Source organism: Epinephelus moara, chromosome 5 (assembly GCF_006386435.1).
Source record: "Epinephelus moara isolate mb chromosome 5, YSFRI_EMoa_1.0, whole genome shotgun sequence".
Classification (NCBI taxonomy): domain Eukaryota; kingdom Metazoa; phylum Chordata; class Actinopteri; order Perciformes; family Serranidae; genus Epinephelus; species Epinephelus moara.
In genome coordinates, this window is record NC_065510.1 from 19,355,869 (window position 1) to 19,377,546 (window position 21,678).

At 40.8% G+C, this 21,678-nt stretch overlaps 1 protein-coding gene across 1 annotated transcript; it reads left to right on the forward strand.

Moving 5' to 3' along the window:
* Window positions 1-2,075: 2,075 nt before the first annotated feature.
* Window positions 2,076-20,841, forward strand: LOC126390858 (proline-rich protein 36-like). Its single transcript, XM_050045342.1, has 6 exons — window positions 2,076-2,608; window positions 7,878-7,922; window positions 8,328-8,372; window positions 10,647-10,794; window positions 12,799-12,960; window positions 14,429-20,841. The coding sequence occupies exons 1-6, from the start codon at window positions 2,558-2,560 to the stop codon at window positions 15,550-15,552; spliced, it is 1,575 nt and encodes a 524-aa protein (XP_049901299.1). The 5' UTR covers window positions 2,076-2,557; the 3' UTR covers window positions 15,553-20,841.
* The last annotated feature ends 837 nt before the right edge of the window (window positions 20,842-21,678 follow it).

The window sequence follows — 21,678 nt, forward strand, 5'->3', positions numbered from 1 at the left end:
AATGAAAGGTTACGGTCTCAGCCTCAGCTGTGAATAAATATGTTTCAGTGTACTCAAATGTTGTCTAATATTAGGTGATTTGTGATTAAACTCTTGTTGTGTATTTGTGCCAACCAGCCAAATCAGGGGGTTGGTTGGCACACGTTAAAATGCTAAAAAAAAAAAATGAACCAACCAATAGAAACAATTTGAACATTTACTTCGAACAAGAATCAGAGAAAATTAACCTTTAATAGAGTAGGTAGGAATATCTAGTAACTTTTGCCATCGACCATTCAAATTAATAATAACTAACAATATAAACACTGCTTCTAATCTTTTACAATAGTTTTTATAAAAATACAGTTATAGTCACAACTAATATAGTTACAACTGTTCATTTTGCATTTAATTAGCACTTACGCTAACCAACCCCACTCACATTTGATCCAACTTTGACCCAATGTAGCGTATTCCTATGTTTATACAGTAGAAGTGACGCATTTCTAATATCTGTATCTAATACGGTTTTGTAACACATTTAGTCCACAGACCACTTTTTTACTTTTGAGGCAATAAAACTGAAATGTTACCCTCACTAAAAAAGTGACTTTCAGATGTTTTAACATAGTAAAGTGTAGGTGAAGAAGTGTCTTACCTTGTAACTGTTGCTAAAATTGGTCAAATTTGTTGCCATATCATTCTAGAATTAATAAACAAGTTTCAACCATAAAATGTGATCAGGTTTTGGACCTTGTCCACTTTTGTATTGGGATCGGCTGCAGACTGTCTTGACAGAGATGGCTGCCATCTTGTTTTTATATGGATTAGTGTATTTTGGTCTTACTACCACTAGGTGGCACAAAAGAGTGTCCACAAAGGTGGACAACAGGTCCAACAGTTCGCTTGCTTTGATCCGAATCAGATACTAGTTTTGTAACAAAGCTGCATAATTGCCTAGAGTTGGTTCGTGTTCTCACGGCAGCATTTACAAAAAAAAGCTGCTCTTGATTGGTCAGAATTTCTATGCGGGAAAAATCCAGGAAGTAAACAAAACATTGAAGAAGAGTACACTTGCAAGATTAATGCAACACTTTCTAATGTCACAATGGAGGGACAACTACGCAGGTTGATTTTAGCGCTGCTCATCGTGGACTATATTGCTGTTATTGTTCATTTTAGTCAAACCATACAGTTTGAAAACGAGGCGCGGCTCCAACTAGAAAACAATGTTTTGATGCATTGGATGTGCTGAATGTGCATATTAAGGCAGTACAGGAGGAGGTGCACATTAATAATCCTCCAGGACTGTAACATGCTCATGTTTAACCCAAACAATGTGTCATGTGACTGCAGTTGGTTCAGATCCAGGTCGGAACACGTTCTCACCACAAACGAACCGCACCAGAGTTCTTTTGTAACTGGACTGAGACCACCTCTTCAAGAGGGTCTCAAGTGTGATTGCTGTGTTCACACCTGCCCAAACGAACTGCACTTAGGGACTAATTTTGTTATAAAGTTGCACAGTTGCCTAGAGTTGGTTCTTGTTCTCATGGCAGCATTTTCAAGCGGACCAGATAAAATGCCTTGTGCGAGAAAGCTGCTCTTGATTGATCAGAATTTCCACAAACAAACCGCACCAGAGTTTGTTTGTATCCGGACCGAGACCACCTCTTGAAAGAAGATCTCGGTCCGGTTGTTTTAGAGTGCACCCAAGTGTGATTGCTGTGTTCACACCTGCCCAAACGAACCACACTTAGGGGCAAACATACTTGAGTTTGATTGAACCGAACCAAACAGGGCAGGTGTGAAGTCACCCTAGGTTGAGTAGAATGAGGAAAAGTCGAGTAAACCCAAAATGTGATGTCCTGGTATGAGGACACAGGGTCTCAGGAGGATATAAATCAAATTTTACTTACTTACATGACTCCTAGATGAGTCCTTGGTCAAAGTGGTGCTGTAACAACTATTCCCTTGACACAACCACACCTGGTCTCCCCTATGAAGCCAATGTCTGGCGCACACAAACAACCACTGAGTTCACCTTTGTGTTCAACTATATTGCTCACTATCATAGCTATGTTTTACTACAATTAAAAAGCTCTGGTTTTATGTCCATGTGTAATTAATAAAGCAACAGTGTGCGAGTAAAGCCCTGTTGAAGCAGCAGCCTCTGTGCGGCTGTTGCTGGGAGCTCCGGCCAATCAAAGCCGCAGCGCTCCCATACAAGTAGTTTGGGGGCTGGAGAAGCATGACATCATGCTCAGCTCCGACCCTCTCTGCGAAAACAAAGAATAAAACATCTTTATTTCACTACAGCACGCAACAGTCGACGACAGCGACGTCTGCACTGTGATACTCCGCGGCTCCATCCTTAAAATACAGCCGGAGTCTGGCCGCGGTGCTCCGGTGTGTGCGGCGGAGTCTGGGAGGGGCATCCGTCCGTCCGTCCGGGCAATGGCGGATGGGGAGGCCACTGTGTCTGTGGAGTGGGACAGCAGCGATGGGGGCTTAGCAGAATAACATCCCACCTCTGCGTTTGTATTTTCTCTGTTTAGCTTGGTATTCATCTGTCGCCATGGATCCAGAGAAAACGCTGACATTCTGCCTCGGGCTGAAGGCTGAGGAGGTAAACGCACCGCACAGATTTGCTTTGATACAAACAGCTGGGCTTCAGTTCTTCTGCAGAGCAACATGCTCTGCACGGTCTGTGTTGTTGTTGACAGTGGCCTCAACTTGTACTGTACCCGTCTGCCTTTTCCTGTTCTTCATCCTGAGTTGCATCTTTTGACATGTCTCTCCAGCACAGAATGTACATTTGTTGCACCACTGCAGCAAAGTCAGTTTCTATTTGACTGTTTGTAGTGAGAGGAAGTGCTGTCTGTGATGCTGTTGTTCATGCAAAACATTTTATAGACAGTTTTAGAAGCAAGGGCCCTCTAATGCACAACAACATCTTTTAAAATTTAATCCAGTGTCACTAAACTCACCACAGACACACAGTAAACTCTCTCTGGGAACACTAAAGGAAAGTTATGAGTTGTATATTATGGATTTCAGTTGTAGTTTTTTGACTTGTTGACTTGTGTTGCAGAAACTGCACGTAGATTTTAAAGTTGGTTCTTTGTTTGCTGCCATAATGCACCAAGGATTAAACTGTAATATATGCTGGCATGATTAAAGAGCTGTAACTGCCAAACCCCTTACAGCCTCATAAATCTAATATACAGCTGCTTGTCCAGCAGAACACCATACTGCTGATTCAGGACACTGCCAGCTCAACACTGGGGATGATGTTTCCTTGTTCTGAGTCTGTTGTTGTCCAGAAATATTTAGGCTTATACAGCTGTATTCATGATAACACAGTGTAAACTACATCTGTTTGAAAGTGCTCAGAGGAGACATCTATGTTCAGGCAGTCACTGTGACATGTAGAGTAACATTCACCTCAAACCCTGTGATACTAATAGTAACATGTTGCTTTAGTTGCATAATTATAATTAAAGGAATACTTCACTTTCTATTCCTCACTCTGTGTTGTGTTGAATTCGTAAAGAAAACTTTTTTTTTTCTCACATGCCTCCACAGTGAACGAAGAATCTAAAAGCAGTAAACATTGTTGATGAATTGAAGTCATTGGGGACAGTGTTTAACTACAGCAAAACTATATCAAAACATCTGCCCCATTTACACTGATTGTTCAGGGAGATTATATCACGCCATTACACCGCTTTGCTGTACCGTATGTAAGGTGCATTTGCGGATGGATGGACAGAGTTTTCTCGCCTTTTAGCCACCACAGGAAGTAATAACAGCGCAAAAACTGTGTCTGTACAAACAGGACAGCTTTATTGTCTCCGTAGGGAAATTTGTCAAGAGCTGCACAAGTGTTGCTGCTTTACAGTAATTATGATAACGTGTTATGCGTGCGACCCACCATGGGAGATTTGAAAAGTAGCTGTTAGCAGTTAGCGCCTGCAGCGAATTGGAAAACAATGAGATCCAGGAGCTCCTTACCCTCTGAGCAGAGGACGAGATCAGCCGCCATATAACAGATGCATATGTCTTATGTCACAGTAAAGGCTGACACTGTTGTGTTACATGTGACGCCCGTCAGGCCTCCTTTGATTCTGTGTATAATCACACACTAGAGTTGTCTGGTTCTGTATAAAGTGCAAAAGAGGCATCAAGAAGGGACTGTGTAGTGGCCCTGTAGTGTGATCTCTGTGTGAAAAGGGATGAAGTTTGATGTTTTTGGATTCCTCATTTACCGCAGGCATACAAGAAAAACAAAGCTTTCTTAGTTAGTTAGTAATACACAAATGATCATTCAGGAGATGAAGTATACCTTTAGGTGCAGCATTACTATAATAATGTCGGATAATACATTTTTTTTCCAAGTTAATGTTGTTTTAGTATGTCAAGTTTTGGCATTTGATTTTTATTGTGGTAAAGGACTTGGTTCTTATATATTCATATAAAGATGCAGCATCTGTCTTTATGTGTCTCGACCTTTTTACAGGCTTCAGTGGGGCAAAAAGTGTTTGTCTGTCTCGCCTTCAGTCTGACATTCAAAGCAAATCTATTAAACCCACATGATGACCACAGTTTGCTTCAAAGTCCAAGGAGTCTTGACCTCATCTTATTTACATCTTATTTACATGCAAGTTTTAGGATTTAACATATAATTTAAGTCATAATCTTGACTACATGACATAAATGCCTGTTTTTTGTGCATTTTCTCATTTTACCTTTGCCAACTGAAATACCAGCCTCCAACTGATTTCCCCTTCACTCATAATTTTTGGGTGTTCAGGTGGCGAGGGAGGCTCACAGTCAGACGTACACAAATTGGCGTGTTCTTCACAGGTTTCATGTCATCTATGTTGGAGTTAGTAAGGTGTGTGTGTGTCGATGCAAAAGAGAACTGAGGGATCCCAGGGGTGGAAATCATTTGTGGTTAGTCTGTGGTCTCTGGGGAAGTCTGAATGTACTTCGCATCCACGTGCGTGTACTCCACGCTGTGCGGTGGGCTTACCACAGGAACTCAGTTCCCTCTTGACTCCGTATTTCATAACAGTATGAAAGCTTACTTATGAACCACCTGAGGTTATATTTGACAGATGGATATGCAGCAAGACTTTCCTGTTGGGTTTTGTTGTGGAACAATATTTAGTGGTCTGCATATATCAGAAACAAAAAAAGTTTGCAGAATGTCTTATATATAATTAGTTGTAGCAGAGTAGACGAAAAATAGCCAAACATAAAATCATCTTGAAATCTTGACGCAAACTGTTGATTGATTTGAGCACTTTGGCTTCTTTTCTTAAATTAACAAAATGTTTTGTAGTAAAGCACATCTATATTTCTCTGAGCTCGATATCAAAAAAATATTGTTTTGTATTGGTACCAAAATTTAAAGGTCCAGTGTTCAGGATTTAGAGACATGTAATAGAGAGATTGCAGATTGGAACCAACTGAAACTTCTCTTGTGTCCCAACGCAAGAACACAATTGGCCCCTATTTAGAGTCAGTGTTTGGTTTGTCTGTTTTGGGCTACTGTAGAAAAAAATGGCGGACTCTGTGGAAGAGGACCCGCTCTGTATGTAGATATAAACAGCTCATTCTAAGGTGACAAAAAACACAATGATTCTTAGTTTCAGATGATTACAAACTGATGAAAAAAAGATTCTTGGGGCGTCGGTGGCTTAGTGAATAGAGCAGGCGCCCCATGTACAAGGCTGTTGCCGCAGTGGCTCGGGTTCGAGTCCAGCCTATGGCCCTTTGCTGCATGTCATCCTCTCTCTCTCTCTCTGGACCCTATCTTTCCATGTTTTTGTGTCTAAGTGAGTAATGGAGAGAGTCTTTGAAATTACAGCTGCAGCGGCAAAACAGGCTGCAATGTGGTCAATTTACATCTATAAAAACTGCTTGTTTTTGCCACTGACAGGCTCAGATTGTTGTTAGAAGTGTGTGACAACATTATGGAAAGATACCCTCAGAGAAAAGTTTTTTTTATACCTTCCACTGATCCAGTCTGTTGTGTGTAACTTTGTCTTGCTTAAGTAGCAGTCTTGTCCTGAAATCTCACTGACTTTTCCACATCATCGAAATTCAGCCATGACATTGAAAATCTTTTTTGTATTACTAAGCTACGCTTTATTTGCTCCAACACAACAACCTAATTTCCAGCACCACTGTTTTTCTTGCAATAACACAACTCTTGCGAGATTGCAGAATGAGCCTGTTTTGCTGCAGTGGTTTCTGTCAATACTGGACCAGTTTAAAACACTGTGGTCTCCCCTAGTCACTGAGACACAAAAACACAGGAAAATAGGGCCCAGGTTTAGAAATACTTAAGTTTACCTTTAAGTGTTGTATTGAGGAATGTACCCAGCCATAACAGACCTGCCTGTGAAGATCTTGTGCTCATGGCCACATGGTACTGCCTGCAACCTGATCACTTTTTGGCATGACTTTTTGTAATTTTAGTTTGTCTTACGCTCCTGTATGTCCTTAGACATTTCTCTTCCACCAAAGTGTCATGTAATGTTTGTGTTATGCAATATTAATAAACCTGTGGAAGCATCTGGTGTTGAAGAAGGGTATACGTATGTGATATACTTCAGTAAATAAGAATATCTGTCAGCTAACTAACAGCTGTGTACAGTCATGGTGGGGCAGTGTGTGGAGTTAGCTGCTTGTTGAATTTTGGCTCATTGTCATTTTGGTCTTTGTAAGTAGACAGATATAACTCTGAACCTGTTAATAGCTGTGTGCATGTGTGTGTGTATCTGTGCACGCGCTGGCATGTATGTACAGACACCGCAGCCAACATTGTTCCCTGTGCTGACTACATAACAAGCAGCCAGTTGTTAACAAAAGAGGTCTCATTTACATGGCTGCAGCCCCCAGTGTCTGCACATTGTTTTTGACCGTGGCCCCACATCCAGCCGGCACACACACACAGGCATATTTTCCCGTTACTCACGGTGGGCCTGAGTGACATTTACAGAGGCGTGAGTGACACACAGAATTTTAAAATCTGCACCGTGACAGAATTACATTTGGGTAGCGTAAATGCTCTATTTATTTCCACTGCAGATAGTATTTGGACTCAGATCGTTATATGATGGATCCTATTGTGTAGCATCCTTATAGGTAGGTCAGCCTGTGTGATTGCCTGCTGAGATGCTACCCTTGTCAAAAAAATGCCACCAGGGAATTTTTTTAAGATACCCAGATGTTTCATGTGTATACTATGTGACTGATTTAGTGTCAGAATGCTTTGCAGATCAACAGAAAATTCATTTATCAAGCAAAAATGACGAACATTGTCTGATTCCAGCTTCTCAGATGTTGGAATTTTCTGTTTTTCCTCCCTTTAAATGATTGTAAATTGAGTATTTTGGGGTTTCAGACTGTCAGTCAGACAAAAGAAGCAGTCTGAACATGTCAGCTTGGGCTTTGGGAATGCACGTTTAGTGTATTTCCCCTATTTTCTATTTTCATCACAGTTTTCGAGGTGTATGCATGTGTGAATTTTGAAAGAAACAAGCACAGAGAAAGGGAGAGTGTCTGGAAATTGGTGCCTTCTGGCTGCTACCTAGACACACGGAGGAGAAATAGGTTTTGTTAAAAAGCCATTGACCTTCCCGGCTCCTTGAAGAGCGAGGGGTGTGGGGTAACTGGCGTCGTCACACATGGGAAGCTGCCTTTAGTGGCCTTTTTTTGTCATGCTCGATTCCTAGAACGACAGCACAGTCTAATTTCTTTCCTGTGAAGCACGTGTGCTTGTCAGTTGTAACACGTAGTGGCGATCTTCTGTTTATTCTTTCTGTATCATGTCTCTCTCTGCAGCTCCATCTTAACTGTTACATCTCTCTGTGTTTTCCCAGATGACCATGTCCCTGCAGGGGCTGGATGGGACTGAAGCTGCCACGGTAGGGAGCTCGACCTTCACCCACAACTAAACATTTCACACCGCTGGATAATAGAAAACATTGTCCACACGGGTAAAAAAAAGCCTCCGAGCGTAACCACGGTGGTTGCTATGGCGATGCATAATTACTTGTTAGCACTTCTCAGTCTCATGTGTGGTAACTATGTACATAACAGATACAGCAACCTGTTCTTGCTGCATTATTATCGTGGCTTTATGGTTTCGCTGAAGTGTCTGAGCTCATCTCTTCCCCCAAGCATGGACATTTTATCAGCCTTTTATGATGTGTCGAACATTTATTATATTTAAGTTTAGGTCCTTGGTTTCTTCTCTGCCTCGCACTGACTTGTAAGTAATTAAGATGTGACTGTAAAATTCACAGAGGTCCTTCCATTTCTCATTGTAGGTGGCTGTTTCTCAGAAGGAGGCTGACATGCGCACAGTTAATAAGGTGTGAGATTTTTCATAATTTAATTTTGACCTGAAGCTGCAAATAAACATAATGTCATCTCACAAAATGATGTTAAAGCTGCTCTAATCAATATGTTTCTATTAATAATGGATTAAGTGTGTGATGTGTATTGTGAATGGGGTCACTCACAGAGAATTATCACCCACTATGAGACATTTTAACGTCTTTAAAAGCAAGAAGAATGTTTTGATTTTATGAACCACAACCACTACTACTACTGTTTACTGTCGCAGGCTCATATTAACCCAGTTTAAAGCCACCACAGGCAGCTTTATTCAGCAAAACATGCTGATAATGCCACTTCATCAGGAGTTGGTGGAGACCAAAATGGAGCTAAAAAAAAGAGCTAGAATGAGAGTTAATGGTGAATGTTGGGGAGTAGTGAACTACATCTAATTAAACTAATAGTTTAATACATGTTTGCAGTCACTTGCTGGTGTTTCAACTATCTGTCTTATTTGCACTGGGATTCAAGTAGTTAACTTAGTTTTTTGTGTTAAGTTAACTACTAAAATTTAGGGGCAATTTAGGGCCATAACAGGGAAGTTATGATTTTCTTTTATTAAATTACTTGTAATTGTAATTCCTGCAATTGACCTCTCTGACCTTGCCTGGTGCCACTAGGTTGACTCTAGTTTCTTAAGCCAGGTGTCTGACTGATTGACATATACACGATATACAAAATCAAAGATGATATCCCTTACACTTTCCGGTGAATACTGGGGTATTTTTGATTTTTTTTGTTTCCATGATGATCTGGTAACATGGCGGCGTGACTGTCACTAGCATGACAGTGCATTTTAGTAGCTCCTATTTTAGATTTATTTATCTGTTTATTACTTGAATAATTCAACTGAGGATTTATTTATTTTTTTTGCTGGTTTTTATGTTTCATCATAAAAATGATAATAAAAGGAATCTGAATCTAAATCTGTCTGACAAGTGGGAACTTTTTACAATAAACCCTATTGAGTGGCATTTTTTGCTGGCATGTGACTATTACATTTTGTTATAATTTAGTATCACATGCAAACATTGTCAGTTTGGTCATTCACAGAGTAGTTTGTACTGCTTTTTTAAGTAGCTTTACATTTCTCTCTTGGGTAGCTTTGCTGTAGTTCAGCTTCTTCTTGCACAGGGGTAGGCAGTCTGTGGCTTTGGAGCTGCACGTGACTCTTTAGCCGCTCTCAAATGGCTCCCTGTGGCTTTGAATTGAAATTAGGCCACATGTAAATGAATGACGGTTATTTTTTAACTGTGATTCTTACAATATCCAGTTGGAAAAATGTGTAACATGTAGGCCCACAACAAATTTAAGAAAATTTTTGTCAACTAAAATGTGAGTCATAGCTAGGTCTACAGCCTGGCGCCTTTTCTTGGTGGCTTTTCTTGAGTCTTCTTAGTGAAGCCAGCTGTGGATTCCAATTCCAGCTTGGAAAAGACTTGGAGGAAAATATAGAATTTAAAAGTACATAGATTTGTTCACTTTCGCTGCAATATACCAAATATTCATAACTATGTTACTGCAGAGTGGCAGCCTTATGGTAAAAAATATTAATGATTACACCTATTAGTAATGTTGATAAGCTCATTTAGACTTAATGGGGCTGTGTTACTATTGTTATGATAAGGCTCAAATATATTTTGCAGCTCCACACAGATATAATTTTTTTTTTTGGACCAGAAATGGCACTGCTGGTAGTAAAAGTTGCTGACCCCTGTTCTAGTATGAAGTAACTGATAGCTTGCATAGCTATGCTTTCAAACTAGCTTCCTCAACACTGCAAATGTGACTCTAACATGTGTGCCAAAATATAGTGATGCCCCAAAGTGGACAAAGAAAATAGCTGAGTCAAGTTCAAGGTTCACCTACTAGTTTTTTGAGCACCTCTCATGGTCTTCATCAGCAGATGGCATTTGCTCAGTTGTCATAGAGATGGTCAGTTGTCATCACATGATTGACGTATGGAATTTCAGTCAGGTGTTAACAGGTGATTGTATAAAGGGGGGATTATAATCTCTGTCTTGGTTCAAGATTGATGTCAGATGTAACCGGCCTGCTGTTCTGCTCTGACTTTATCTTCAAAAGCTCTGAGGAAAAACCAAATAAGTAAACCTTACATACATTTTCATGCTCACATTGTGTCGTCTGTCATGAGGGAATACCGTAGCCATACCAACCATTCCAGCCTTATCTCTGCAGTAACACCATTGTCACTGTGCTGGTATGTGATACTGTGTTTTGTCCACTAGGTGGTGAAGCATCATGGAGGCTCTGGTAGCCAGCCTGTTGTCAGCCCCAAGTACTGCCCTGGGGTAAACAACAATCCAGGTTACCTGTGTGAAACAGGGCACTGCTGCGGAGAGACAGGCTGCTGCACCTACTATTATGAGCTGTGGTGTGAGTTAACTGACTGACTTCAGTCCTGAGTTCTGATGCATGACGAGAAAAATCTGGACACAAAGATCTGCTTGTATTTACATTCCTGTTGCATATTAAGAACAGGTTACAACACATAAGTTACTGCACGTGAAATAATCTGACAAGGAAATTAAGAGAGGGATGTCGTGCAGATCATTCGATGTCTTATTTTCAGTGTAATTCAGAGATTTAATCTAGGTCAACCAGACAATCAGGCTTATAATACTCTATGTTTTACATTGCTGCACTTTGCATAAAAGCATCTGCCAAATAAACTTGATGTAAAACAACAATAACAGCAATAATAATTATTATAATTATATAATTTTGTATACAAATGATGCACATATTGTACATATTTCTTATTCTTATTTCTATCTATGCATTGTAACATGGAAGATATAATTTTATATTTCTAAACTTTACGTACTGGTTTTATACATTGTAATGTGACATAATGCGCATATTTCTGTATTTCTAAACACACTAGTTTTACACATTATTTTTACAATTCTATATTTTACATACTAGTTTTTTACATTGCAATATAGCAAAATGTATATATTTTTACATTTTTAAACTTTATGTACTAGTTTTATGCCTTGCAGTGGAGCATAATATACATATGTCTAAACTTAACATACTAGTTTTATACATTATTTTTATATTTCTATATTTTACGTACTAGTTTTTTTTTTACAATATTCCTTAATTTCTAAACTTAACATACTAGTTTTATACATTATTTTTATATTTCTGTATTTTACATACTAGTTTTTTACATTGTAATTTAGCAAAAATGTATATATTTTTATATTTCTAAACTCTATGTACTAGTTTTATACATTGTGATGTAGCATAATATACATATTTCTATATTTCTAAACTTAGCATACTAGTTTTATACATTGTAATGTAGCCTAATTTACATATGTCTATATTTCTAAACTTTCCCTACGAGTTTTATACATTGTAATATAGCATAATGTGCATATTTTTATATTTCTAAACTTTACATACTACTTGTATGCCTTGTAATATAGCATAATACACATATTTCTATTTTAATAAACTCAGCATACTTGTTTTATATATTGTAATGTAGCATTATGCACATATTTTGTCTATCTCTAAACTTGAGGGATTGTTTTTTATGATATAGTGCTCTTACAGAACATATTTAAAAAAGCATTTAGCCTACGTATATTTGACATAGTGAATATTGCATTGTAATGTTTAGGTAAAGGTAATGGATAAGCCATATCTGGGCTTTTCCCTTATCCCTGCACATTACCTTTCATTGTTTGTCATTTTGTCATTTGTTTAATTTTAAGTCAAGCTACACACTGCCATGGTCAAGTATTTTAAATAAACACTAGGGGGCACCAAACTACAGCTTCAGGCTGCATGTTGCAATGCTGTTCAGTTAAATCTGATCATTAAATCTTAAAAATCACATCTGAAACTGTATGTTTCTCTTGGTCAGATCACAGGGTCATATATCATTTGACATTTACAGATGAAGTTATGGCTAAAGGTCATGGTTAAGTTGACATTAAAGGATTTATTCTGTACTCTTACAACTTCAGGCTGTTATAAACCACTGCATTCATGAGCTATTCTTGAATGTCTCAACTTTTCATTAGGTTAAAAAACAATAGCAGCATATTCGCCACTGAAATGAATTTCCTGCCTCAAGTATGAAAGCTGACATCATGGTCAAATTAATGCACAAAAGTTAGGAAATAAATCTAAAGTCGTTCAGTATGCTTTGGAAAACAGACAGCAGTAATGTGGAACATAAATGAATTTATGTGCAATGGGATAGAATATCTAAAACCACCATAATTATAGTCCTTTTAAAACAGTGTATACCTCTGTGTGACCTGAGAAAATCTGGGATGTAATTCTGTAAGCGCGAACCAAACGTTTGTTTTCACGGTGATGTCAAGTTCATGCTGGGTCATTTCCTGCTCTCTGCAGGGTTCTGGCTGCTGTGGACGATGCTGATTCTCTTCAGCTGTTTCTGCGCTTACCGCCACCGCCGGGCCAAGCTGAGGATCCAACAGCAGCAGAGACAGAGGGAGATCAATCTGATTGCCTATAACGGAGCCTGCAACTACCCTTCCTCAATGCTGGACCTCAGTATGTTGGCTTATGATACTACATCTCACTTTTTTTTTTGGATCATGTTCTTCTGTCAGGAGCTGCAGAGAATGTTTAGACTCATGCTTGGGTCTTGACAGTTTTGTACTCACAGTTGAATACAAAAATCAATTTCCCAGAACTTTACATGTGTTCTGTTTTCCACAGTGTTCAGCTGCCCTGAGGACATTTTAAGAACTTAAACGGAAAAAACTTGTGAACCTCTGTTTGTTCCACTTGTTTTTCCAGGTTGTAAACTGCACTCAATCTAAAGAGCCATGATGCAGCCAAAATAACATAATATATTGGAAAGTAAGATGTCAACAAATCCCATTTCACTAACAAAGACCAGCACAGTAGTTTTGGGATGACTAAGAATTAGGGAAAGACAGGGTGAGGGTTGTGTTTGATGGGATGATGGGGGTCGAGGGGAAGGATGAAAAGGGGGTTGGTTGCTGGGGGATGAACGGGTCGACCAGAGACAGTTATGGCCCCGGGGGTCGAGCTTTGTGCTTCCGAAGAATGGAGCTTAGAGGGGAGGGTTGTGAGGACAGAGAGGCTGAACTCAAATCTCCACCTTGCGGACCGAGCCCTTGCAGACTTCAGCTGTATATAGTGTGAGGTATTTACTGTCATCACGTAAAGTCTGTGCGGGCAGAGACTGCAAGCGGCTGATAGACAGCCCACAAGACTGTTTTACTCGTTGCCTTGGAAACGTTTAACTATCACTGCTGTCATATTCATCTATGTGTCATATAAGTTGATGAACAGTGCCTACTCATCTGTTCCTGCAGATAACGTAGTCCGCAAGTCCGCAAGTGTGGTGAAGTCCGGACATTTGGATTCAGCAGACAGACAGAAGAGAAAGGGTTAGACACACCTATACAGGTCTGAGCAGGTGTTAATGAGGATTAGCAAGATGCAGGTGATTGAATTAGTTGGAGAGAGAAGCGTGTTTTTGTTCTTGTTCTAGTTATAATAACTTCATCAATAGACTAACAATAAAACTAACAATCTGTCAGCATGTCTTGGGCGCTCAGCTCCAAACCCACCAGTTCCTATCAAGGACGTGCAATAAATATTTAAGAATGGACCACAAATATTCAGCTTCCTTTTCAAAAAAGACTGTTTTCATGAGACAGCTGGGCACTGTAGGTCTTAGTAAGCATCACTCAAAGAAATAGTATACAGTGCCTTTATCAGGGACTACGTTAAATCAGGGATCAATACACATTAGGTGGACTAGGTAGTAGGGTGTATGTGTGATGGACTGCCATTGTCCCACTGTTCCTACCACACCCACCTCTTGCTTGATCTAATTGGCTGCCTTTGCTTAGTGTCACACTGATGAGCCACACCACTGGAAAACAATGTATTTTCTGGTGACACATCTCAGTGTGATCAGGCCCAACAGGTCAGGCAGCATACTGCACGTTTGAGCTGATACGTGATATGTCTTTCGTCGCAGGTTTTCTGGCATCCTTCAAGTTGCCGTCCTATGAGGAGGTGGCAGCGCAGCCCAGCACCCCTCCTCCGCCTTACAGCTCCGTCTTCGCCCTGCAGGGAGGTGCCATGGGGGGCCCTAGCTCCTCTTACCCCCATCATCACCACCACCGTCACCCCTGCCCTCCCTATCTGGGCCCCGGTCCCAGTGGCCTGACTTCCTCCCAGAGCTCTGACAACTACACCAGCTGCTCCTGCGAGTCGTGCTCCCTCACCTCCCCCTCCAGCACCTCCTTCTCCGTTCAGGTGACGGACGAGACATACGACAGCAGCCACATCTCCACGCCCAGTGAAGCAGGGGGCGATTGTGTTGTCATGCCGAGGGTTGGGGCCAGCTTCACACCAACTCCTTCCCCGACTCCTCCATCACAAGTTCCACCTGATGTTATACCCGCGGCTACGCCAGATGTCATACCAGTACAGAGACGCTCCTCTAATGGCAGTGATGGAGTCTCACCTTCAGCTCCACCGCTCTCTCTTCCTTTGCACTCTCGTCCTTCACACCCCTCTCGCCTCCCACTTTCTCCCCTCATTCTGTTATCTTCCCTCCCTCCTGGTCAAGTCCATCCTCTCGTCCTCTCAGACCCACTCGGAGCTGTGGCCATGCAGAGAGAGAAAGAAGAAGAGGCCCCGCCTTGTGTTCCAGTCCCGAGGCCCACTCTGTCTCCCCCTAAACAGGCTCTCTTCTCTGCACATGTTTCTGTTTTCACACATTGCAGCAACAAGGAGGAGCAAAAGCAAGAAAAAGAAGAGGAGGAAGAAGAAGACGACGATGAGGAGGATCATTTCCGGCATCGACGGCTAACGGGCGACTCGGGCATCGAGGTGTGTCGCTGCCACGTGAAGAGAGAGGCACAAGAGGACGAGGAACTACAGAAGGGGCATTTTGGTAAAGGAGGGAAGGAGGCTGTGAAGGAGGAGGAGAGGGCAGACCTGCTGCACGACAGCTTGGACTGTTCTCTCAGAGCGAAGGCCGCCGCTCAGTCACCACACCTGGACGACTGCGCTGAGCAGCGCAGCCACATCTCCTCATCCTCCAGTTTCATCCAGAAGACAGGCGAGGCCATCATCACTGTGGAGTCCTCGTAAGCTGACAGCCTGTTGATGTAGTGGAAAACAGTGAGACGTTTATGCCTGATAGCATCTTTACAGATCAAGACCAGTAGGTGAGAAGTTGAATCACTGAAGGAAAGTCTTGCAGGTTTTGAGGATGAGAAATGAATCCTCTTGTTTTTTCCTGTATTCAAGCGAAAAGCTCCAAGAGAAGCCGACACCTGAAAGTCCTGTTTGTAGTTAATTTATTTATGGTTTGGGAGACGGTATAGCTTCCTCTCTAAAGTGATGAAAATGAATTGTTCTTTCTCTGTCTCTCCCCACATGCTAACCAAATCCATTTTTACCAGTGGATCGATGTCAACATCCCTTTGTCCCTCTGCCGTTTGCTTTTCATCTCTCTTCTCTCTGCATGACACAGCATTGGTAAAATAGCATTTTAGCTCCTTGAGAAGAAATCCGTTATAGTCAGTGGTTCCCAACCTGGGGTCAGGACCAGGGGTCATGATGAGTAACAGCAAAAGAAGATGCTACATAAAATTATACGCTAATGTTTCTCAAATCTTTAGGGATAGTTTTACTTCTCTGGACATTCAAAAATGATTCAGATAAAACAATCTGAGAAGCGCAAATCAATCTTTAGCAGACCTGCTCACAGCATCTTGACTTATGCAATGTGTGACGGGTCACAAAAAGGTTGGGAACTGCTGGCTGATACACCGTATTACTCAAATCATCCCAGCAGCAACGAACAAGACTGTTTATCTTTAACTGATTCTTCAGTCGAATAGAATTATATTCTAGGAGTATACGAAGTAAAAACACGAAACAATTCATTTTCAAAAGAGCAGCTCTGACTTATTGTGTTATATAATCTTAATTTACTGGATCTTTCCAAGAGGTTCACACCTGTTGAACGTTATGTATCGCGGCCACAGGACTAACCTGCGGAAAAAGGGGTGCAAACATTAATTATAACGTGTGGGTGGCAAAGCTTTACAATGGTATTATGATTATACATTGTTGTTTCAGACTGTTACATGATTATACTGTATAATGAACTGACTGTTTGACTTTGGATTTTAATGTGTTGTTCCTGGTTGCCATTTTGTTCTGTTTTTTGCAAGGCAATGTAAATCTGATTCCTCCACGGACGGGATTGTTGAGTTTTGACGAGGCAGAAACTTTAAGCCTAATCTCATCACTGATAATGAATGTAAAAGGTTTATGCATCGCAACACAAAAAAGATCAATTGTTTACGGATCATTTTTATAGCACGACGCTTGGTGTGGCTTGGAAACCTCTGGAAAAGTTTCCTAAAACTGCAGCTAGATGATACGACCTGCCAGCTGCGGGCTTTGGGAAAACGTTTTGAAATGTAGTGCCCATTGTAACGTCTGTCTGAGTCGGGTAATCCCTGTGAGATGTCGAAGGTGTAAATGTGCAAAGTGAGGGTTTAAATTCAGAGTGATTGCTGTGGCTAAACACGTGATCACGTCTGAGAGTTGCTTTTCTCTAAACGTATCCTGGCTGACCCTGTTTTTGTACGTGAAATCATTCATTAGTTAACATCCAGTTGTACTGACAGTAGGGACTTTGATTGATGCCCTGCACTTCCTATGTCAGTTAGTCGATCCTGGTTTTAGCAGTGAGAATAGCACACATCCTGTCTTGTGATTTACTCTGAGTACAAAATGTACTGAAGCGTAGAACAAGATTTACAAAGCGAGAATGTCTCCAATCATATTTCTTATATGTTTGTCTTGCTGTGGTTATTATGAGACAAATGGAGCTTTGTTGTGTCCTTAGCTCAGTGCAAAGCCAACTTAATTATCTGACACCTGAAGGCAAAGCTTTCAACTCATTTATGCGGACTGAAAATGTTGCCTCGGTTCAGCTCAGTAATATTTGTCAGGCAAATTATGTTTGTGTATATAGGGAGTTTAAGCAGATTCGGGGTTTGTTAGGAAGTTTGTTTTGACATCTTATAATCTCTTAGCTCCTGTGCAGTGACTCACAGGTGTGTCTCAGAGGTGACCAATGCTCTGACGGAGACTTTCCACCCTCTGAACACATCAGCATAACGGCCTTTTGGCTGCTGTACATTTCTTTCGGCTAAAGACTGGACAGTTGTTATCTTCTCATTAGCTCTAGCCGATGTTTGTTGATCAAAGTATACGGTGCCTAGATGAAATTAGGCATTCTATAGTTTACTGCTGCTATGCGAGTGTTTTCTGTATATTGCGTATAGTCGTACGTCAAAATGGGCAAACGTTTTCTAGCAGTGCTTAGCGGTCTCTTTATAAAATATATACAGTACATGTGGGACTTGAAGAAAAAAAAATTGTATTTAGCAATAGTATTCACACTTTTTTTCCTTACTCTAGTTAATGCTGGTCGGTAGGAAATTAACTGTTGTGAAAAAAGACATTTACCTCTTTATAACTGATCCGTGAGCTGTGCTGGGCAGAGGCCCGTGATTGTACATAACACTGCATTTAAAATGCCTTTGGCTTAAGGTTTCTCCCAAGTGCAAACTCAGATTATCTGGTTTTACCCCAGCCCCAGTTTGTGCCTCTCATGTGCTGTCATTTCATTTGGGTCACGGAGATAAGCATCTGTGTTTCTGGAGAGTATCTGCTCTGAAAGTATTTCCAGATTCCTCTGGACTGCTCTGTCCATGTGGATAAAAAAATATAATAGTTTGGCCATCCGGAGGGAGCTCGGAGTAGAGCCGCTGCTCCTTCGCGTCAAAAGGTGTCAGTTGAGGTGGTTCAGGTGTCTGATCAGGATGCCTCCTGGGCGCCTCCTGTTGGACCACGTCCCACTGGTAGGAGGCCCTGGGGCAGACCCAGAACACACTGGAGGGATTACATATCTCATCTGGCCTGGGAACGCCTTGGGGTCCCCCAGGAGGAGCTGGAAATCGTTGCTGGGGAGAGGGATGTCTGGGGTGCTTTGCTCGGCCTGCTGCTCCCGTGACCCAGCTTTGGGTACGTGGTTGAAAATGGATGGATGGATGGATGGATGGATGGATGGATGGATGGATGGATGGATGTGTAGAGGACTTTTAAGCTATTTCCCAAATTGCAAGTCTGTTTCCTATTCCACACAAAAATGGGAGCTGGAAATGTCCTTGCTTGATTGATTTGGCTCAGGAAGTAGAGCAGGTTGTTCACTAATTGGATGATCAGTGGTTTGATCCCTGGCTCCTCTAGTCCGCATGTCCAAGTATCCTTGGCAAGATACTGAACCCCAGATTGTGAGTGCGTATGAATGTCTAAACCGATGAGCAGGTAGCACCTGTGTGTGAATGTGTGGGTGACTGTGTATGAATGGGTGAATGAGACTCTGTAGTGTAGGAGCGCTTTGAGTTGTCGGAAGGCTAGAAAGGTACTTTACAAGTGCAAGTCCGTTTACCATTTCTATAATATGAACCAAATTGTAAACTTTTTTAGAATCAGTTATATTTTCTGTGATAATGTTCCTTTCTTTTTTATGTATTTTCAGACAAAATTATGTATTTAACAGCCTTGAATCATAGTTAAATCTTGTTTATGTCGAGGCGAAAGATCTCAAGTTGCACATGCAAACATTTGCAGGATTCCTCTTGAATATTTTTGAACGTGTACGTGAGCAGTGTGATTTAGGGTAAGTGGAAAGTGAGCCCCATTTTCCTATATGATGATTCATGAGCGTCGGATTTCCATAAAATGACCCAACAAAACTATGAAATATTCCGTCATGTAAATGATTTAAAAACTATAAGGATAAAAGGCAAGATTGATAATTTAATTATTATTTATTCAGATTTCTGGAGTATAACACAGTACATGTTTTGCCAGTGATTCATGAATTTCATTGTCGACATCAAGGTCTAGAAACTGTAATTATTCTTACTATTATTGTATTTTATTACTAATAAGAACAAGACATTTTGAGAAAACAACACATATGAACAACTTAGCTAACATGAATTAATAAATAACAAATAAGAGAATACTGTATGTGCAAATTTGCAAATTCCATCTTCTTCTTCTTGTTTCTGTACTTGGCGCTGGATTTGCATACATTAGCATTTTCGTTCACTCTAATGCCCCCACACTCCACTCAACCATTTCCGTTTAAATGTCACTAAAAAAAAGAACATACATTTTGTGTGTGTGTGTGTGTGTGTGTGTGTGTGTGTGTGTGTGTGTGTAAGGGGCCAAAAGGAAGATCTGCCACCGTTACAGTAGCTATTATTTTATCCACATGGACAGAGTCGTCCTTTTTTTATGGATTTTTCAGGTATTTATTTTTCCAGCAGATGTTTAGCTCTGTGACTTGAATGTAATCGCGACACACATGAGGCACAAACAGGGGCTGGTTTTACCCCAGCTCTGATTTTACATTGAAGCCAAACTGATCTGAGTTCAGTGTACATAGAACTAGTGTGATTTTCTTTTGCCTTGTCAGCAGCTAGTATGTACAGACAAAAACGCCCAAACTCTACCCTCATTGCCACTGACGGCCAATGCCTGATATAAGACTGTTACCTCACTGAGTTTTGACTGCAAAGGACTGTTTACTTCTCCTTATCAAGATAGTATTTACTCTATATTTGTACTGACTTTATTTTGTAATGCCGAGAATTGAAGAATCGAAAAAAAGAAAATAAAATTGGTACGACTGAACTGGTTTGCCAGGAAAAACACAAAACATCAAACCCAGTTGATTCAGGATTACTCAAGACTGTTGATCTCCCGGGAAACAAAGTGTTCTCCTTTTACTCCTGCAGCTACGACACAGCGGGATTTATAGAAGTATCTATATGTGATTGTACGTGGAATAGTTCAGATTAATATTGCTACAAACTGTGGTGTTCTTTGAGGGTATCCTTGTGTGCAATTCTACCTGCAGCTCTTCAGTGTGTTGTGCGCATGTGTGAGAGAGTTATCGTCGGCCGTGTTGTCGTGGTGTTAAATCATTGTCGCTTATGATGAGGCCAAAGTTGATTGTCGTTGGTATTTGTTAACATGATATTTGTCAATATGAATATCCAAACATTTTTATGTCATCATGAATATAAAGTTGATTTTGTATCTTGGTGTATAGCATAGAGATTTCTGATGCTCTGATGTAAAATCACATTTTTAGATATCTGTTTGGTTGCACATATCCTGGTGCTTTTTTCCCCCCCGGAGGGCGGGGTTGTATTTAGGTTTCATCCATTTGAGTTTTTTTTACATTGATGCTCACTGGGGTTCTACCTTGTTAGACATGGACATCTGCGCTACTTTATTCAACAGAAACTGTGGATTTTGTGTCAAATAAACGCTAACAAGTGCTACCATATGTGTGTCTGTACTTGTGTAAACATCATACACATCTGTAGTCGTAGCTTGAGGAATGTTCTGCTTTGAAACACAACAAATGCACTAACTTATTACAGCAAGGAATGAGCTAAAAAACACCCACTCCTGAGTAGCTGTCACTGTGACTCAGGATGAATCATCAGGCTGCACTCACTCTGAAAGCTTTGTCTTTTCAGGAGTAAACCGCGAGGAAAATTAGACTGAAATGTGTAATCGAGTGTGGTTGAATGCACCGTGTATAAGCAATGTCAAATACAACATGCAGTATGAGAACATCTGCTGTTCTTTGTTGTCATACATGCGTGGAATATATCAACTGCTGTGTGCTTTGACAAGACCCGTCAGTTTGCATTGTTCCTCTCACTCTGATGAGATGAGCAGGGCAGAAGAAGTCCAAGAATTTGCTGTCTGACTAAAAGCATGACTTACTATTATTACCAAGGCTGGGTTACCAACCAGCCAACTGCCTAGGGTCCCCTGAAACTATACGGGGGCCACAAAAGCTCCAGAATAAATTGATGTCATTATCTTGAGGCCTGCCTGGTCCCTGTGTCCAAATCAGTGGTGTAGTGGAGGGTATCAGCAGGTATCCAAGGTGTACCCACTTCATTTTCTGTCTGTTTACCATATACCCAGCTATTAGCCACAAAGCCATTGAAATATATGTAAGAGTAACCCCACTTCTTCTTTGGTCACCTACCCATCTACATGGTTAACACACTTCATCAACAACCGCAACACCACTGGTCGAAATGTACTTTAAAGACCTCCATTATTTCAGTATTTTAAGCTTACACATTGCAT

Bases quoted from the DNA above. Each gene is read 5' to 3' on its own strand.
- LOC126390858 (XM_050045342.1), top strand. From the start codon at position 2,558: ATGGATCCAGAGAAAACGCTGACATTCTGCCTCGGGCTGAAGGCTGAG. The intron at 10,795-12,798 runs GTGAGTTAACTG...TGCTCTCTGCAG, and splicing joins CTACTATTATGAGCTGTGGT to GGTTCTGGCTGCTGTGGACG. The intron at 12,961-14,428 runs GTATGTTGGCTT...CTTTCGTCGCAG, and splicing joins TTCCTCAATGCTGGACCTCA to GTTTTCTGGCATCCTTCAAG.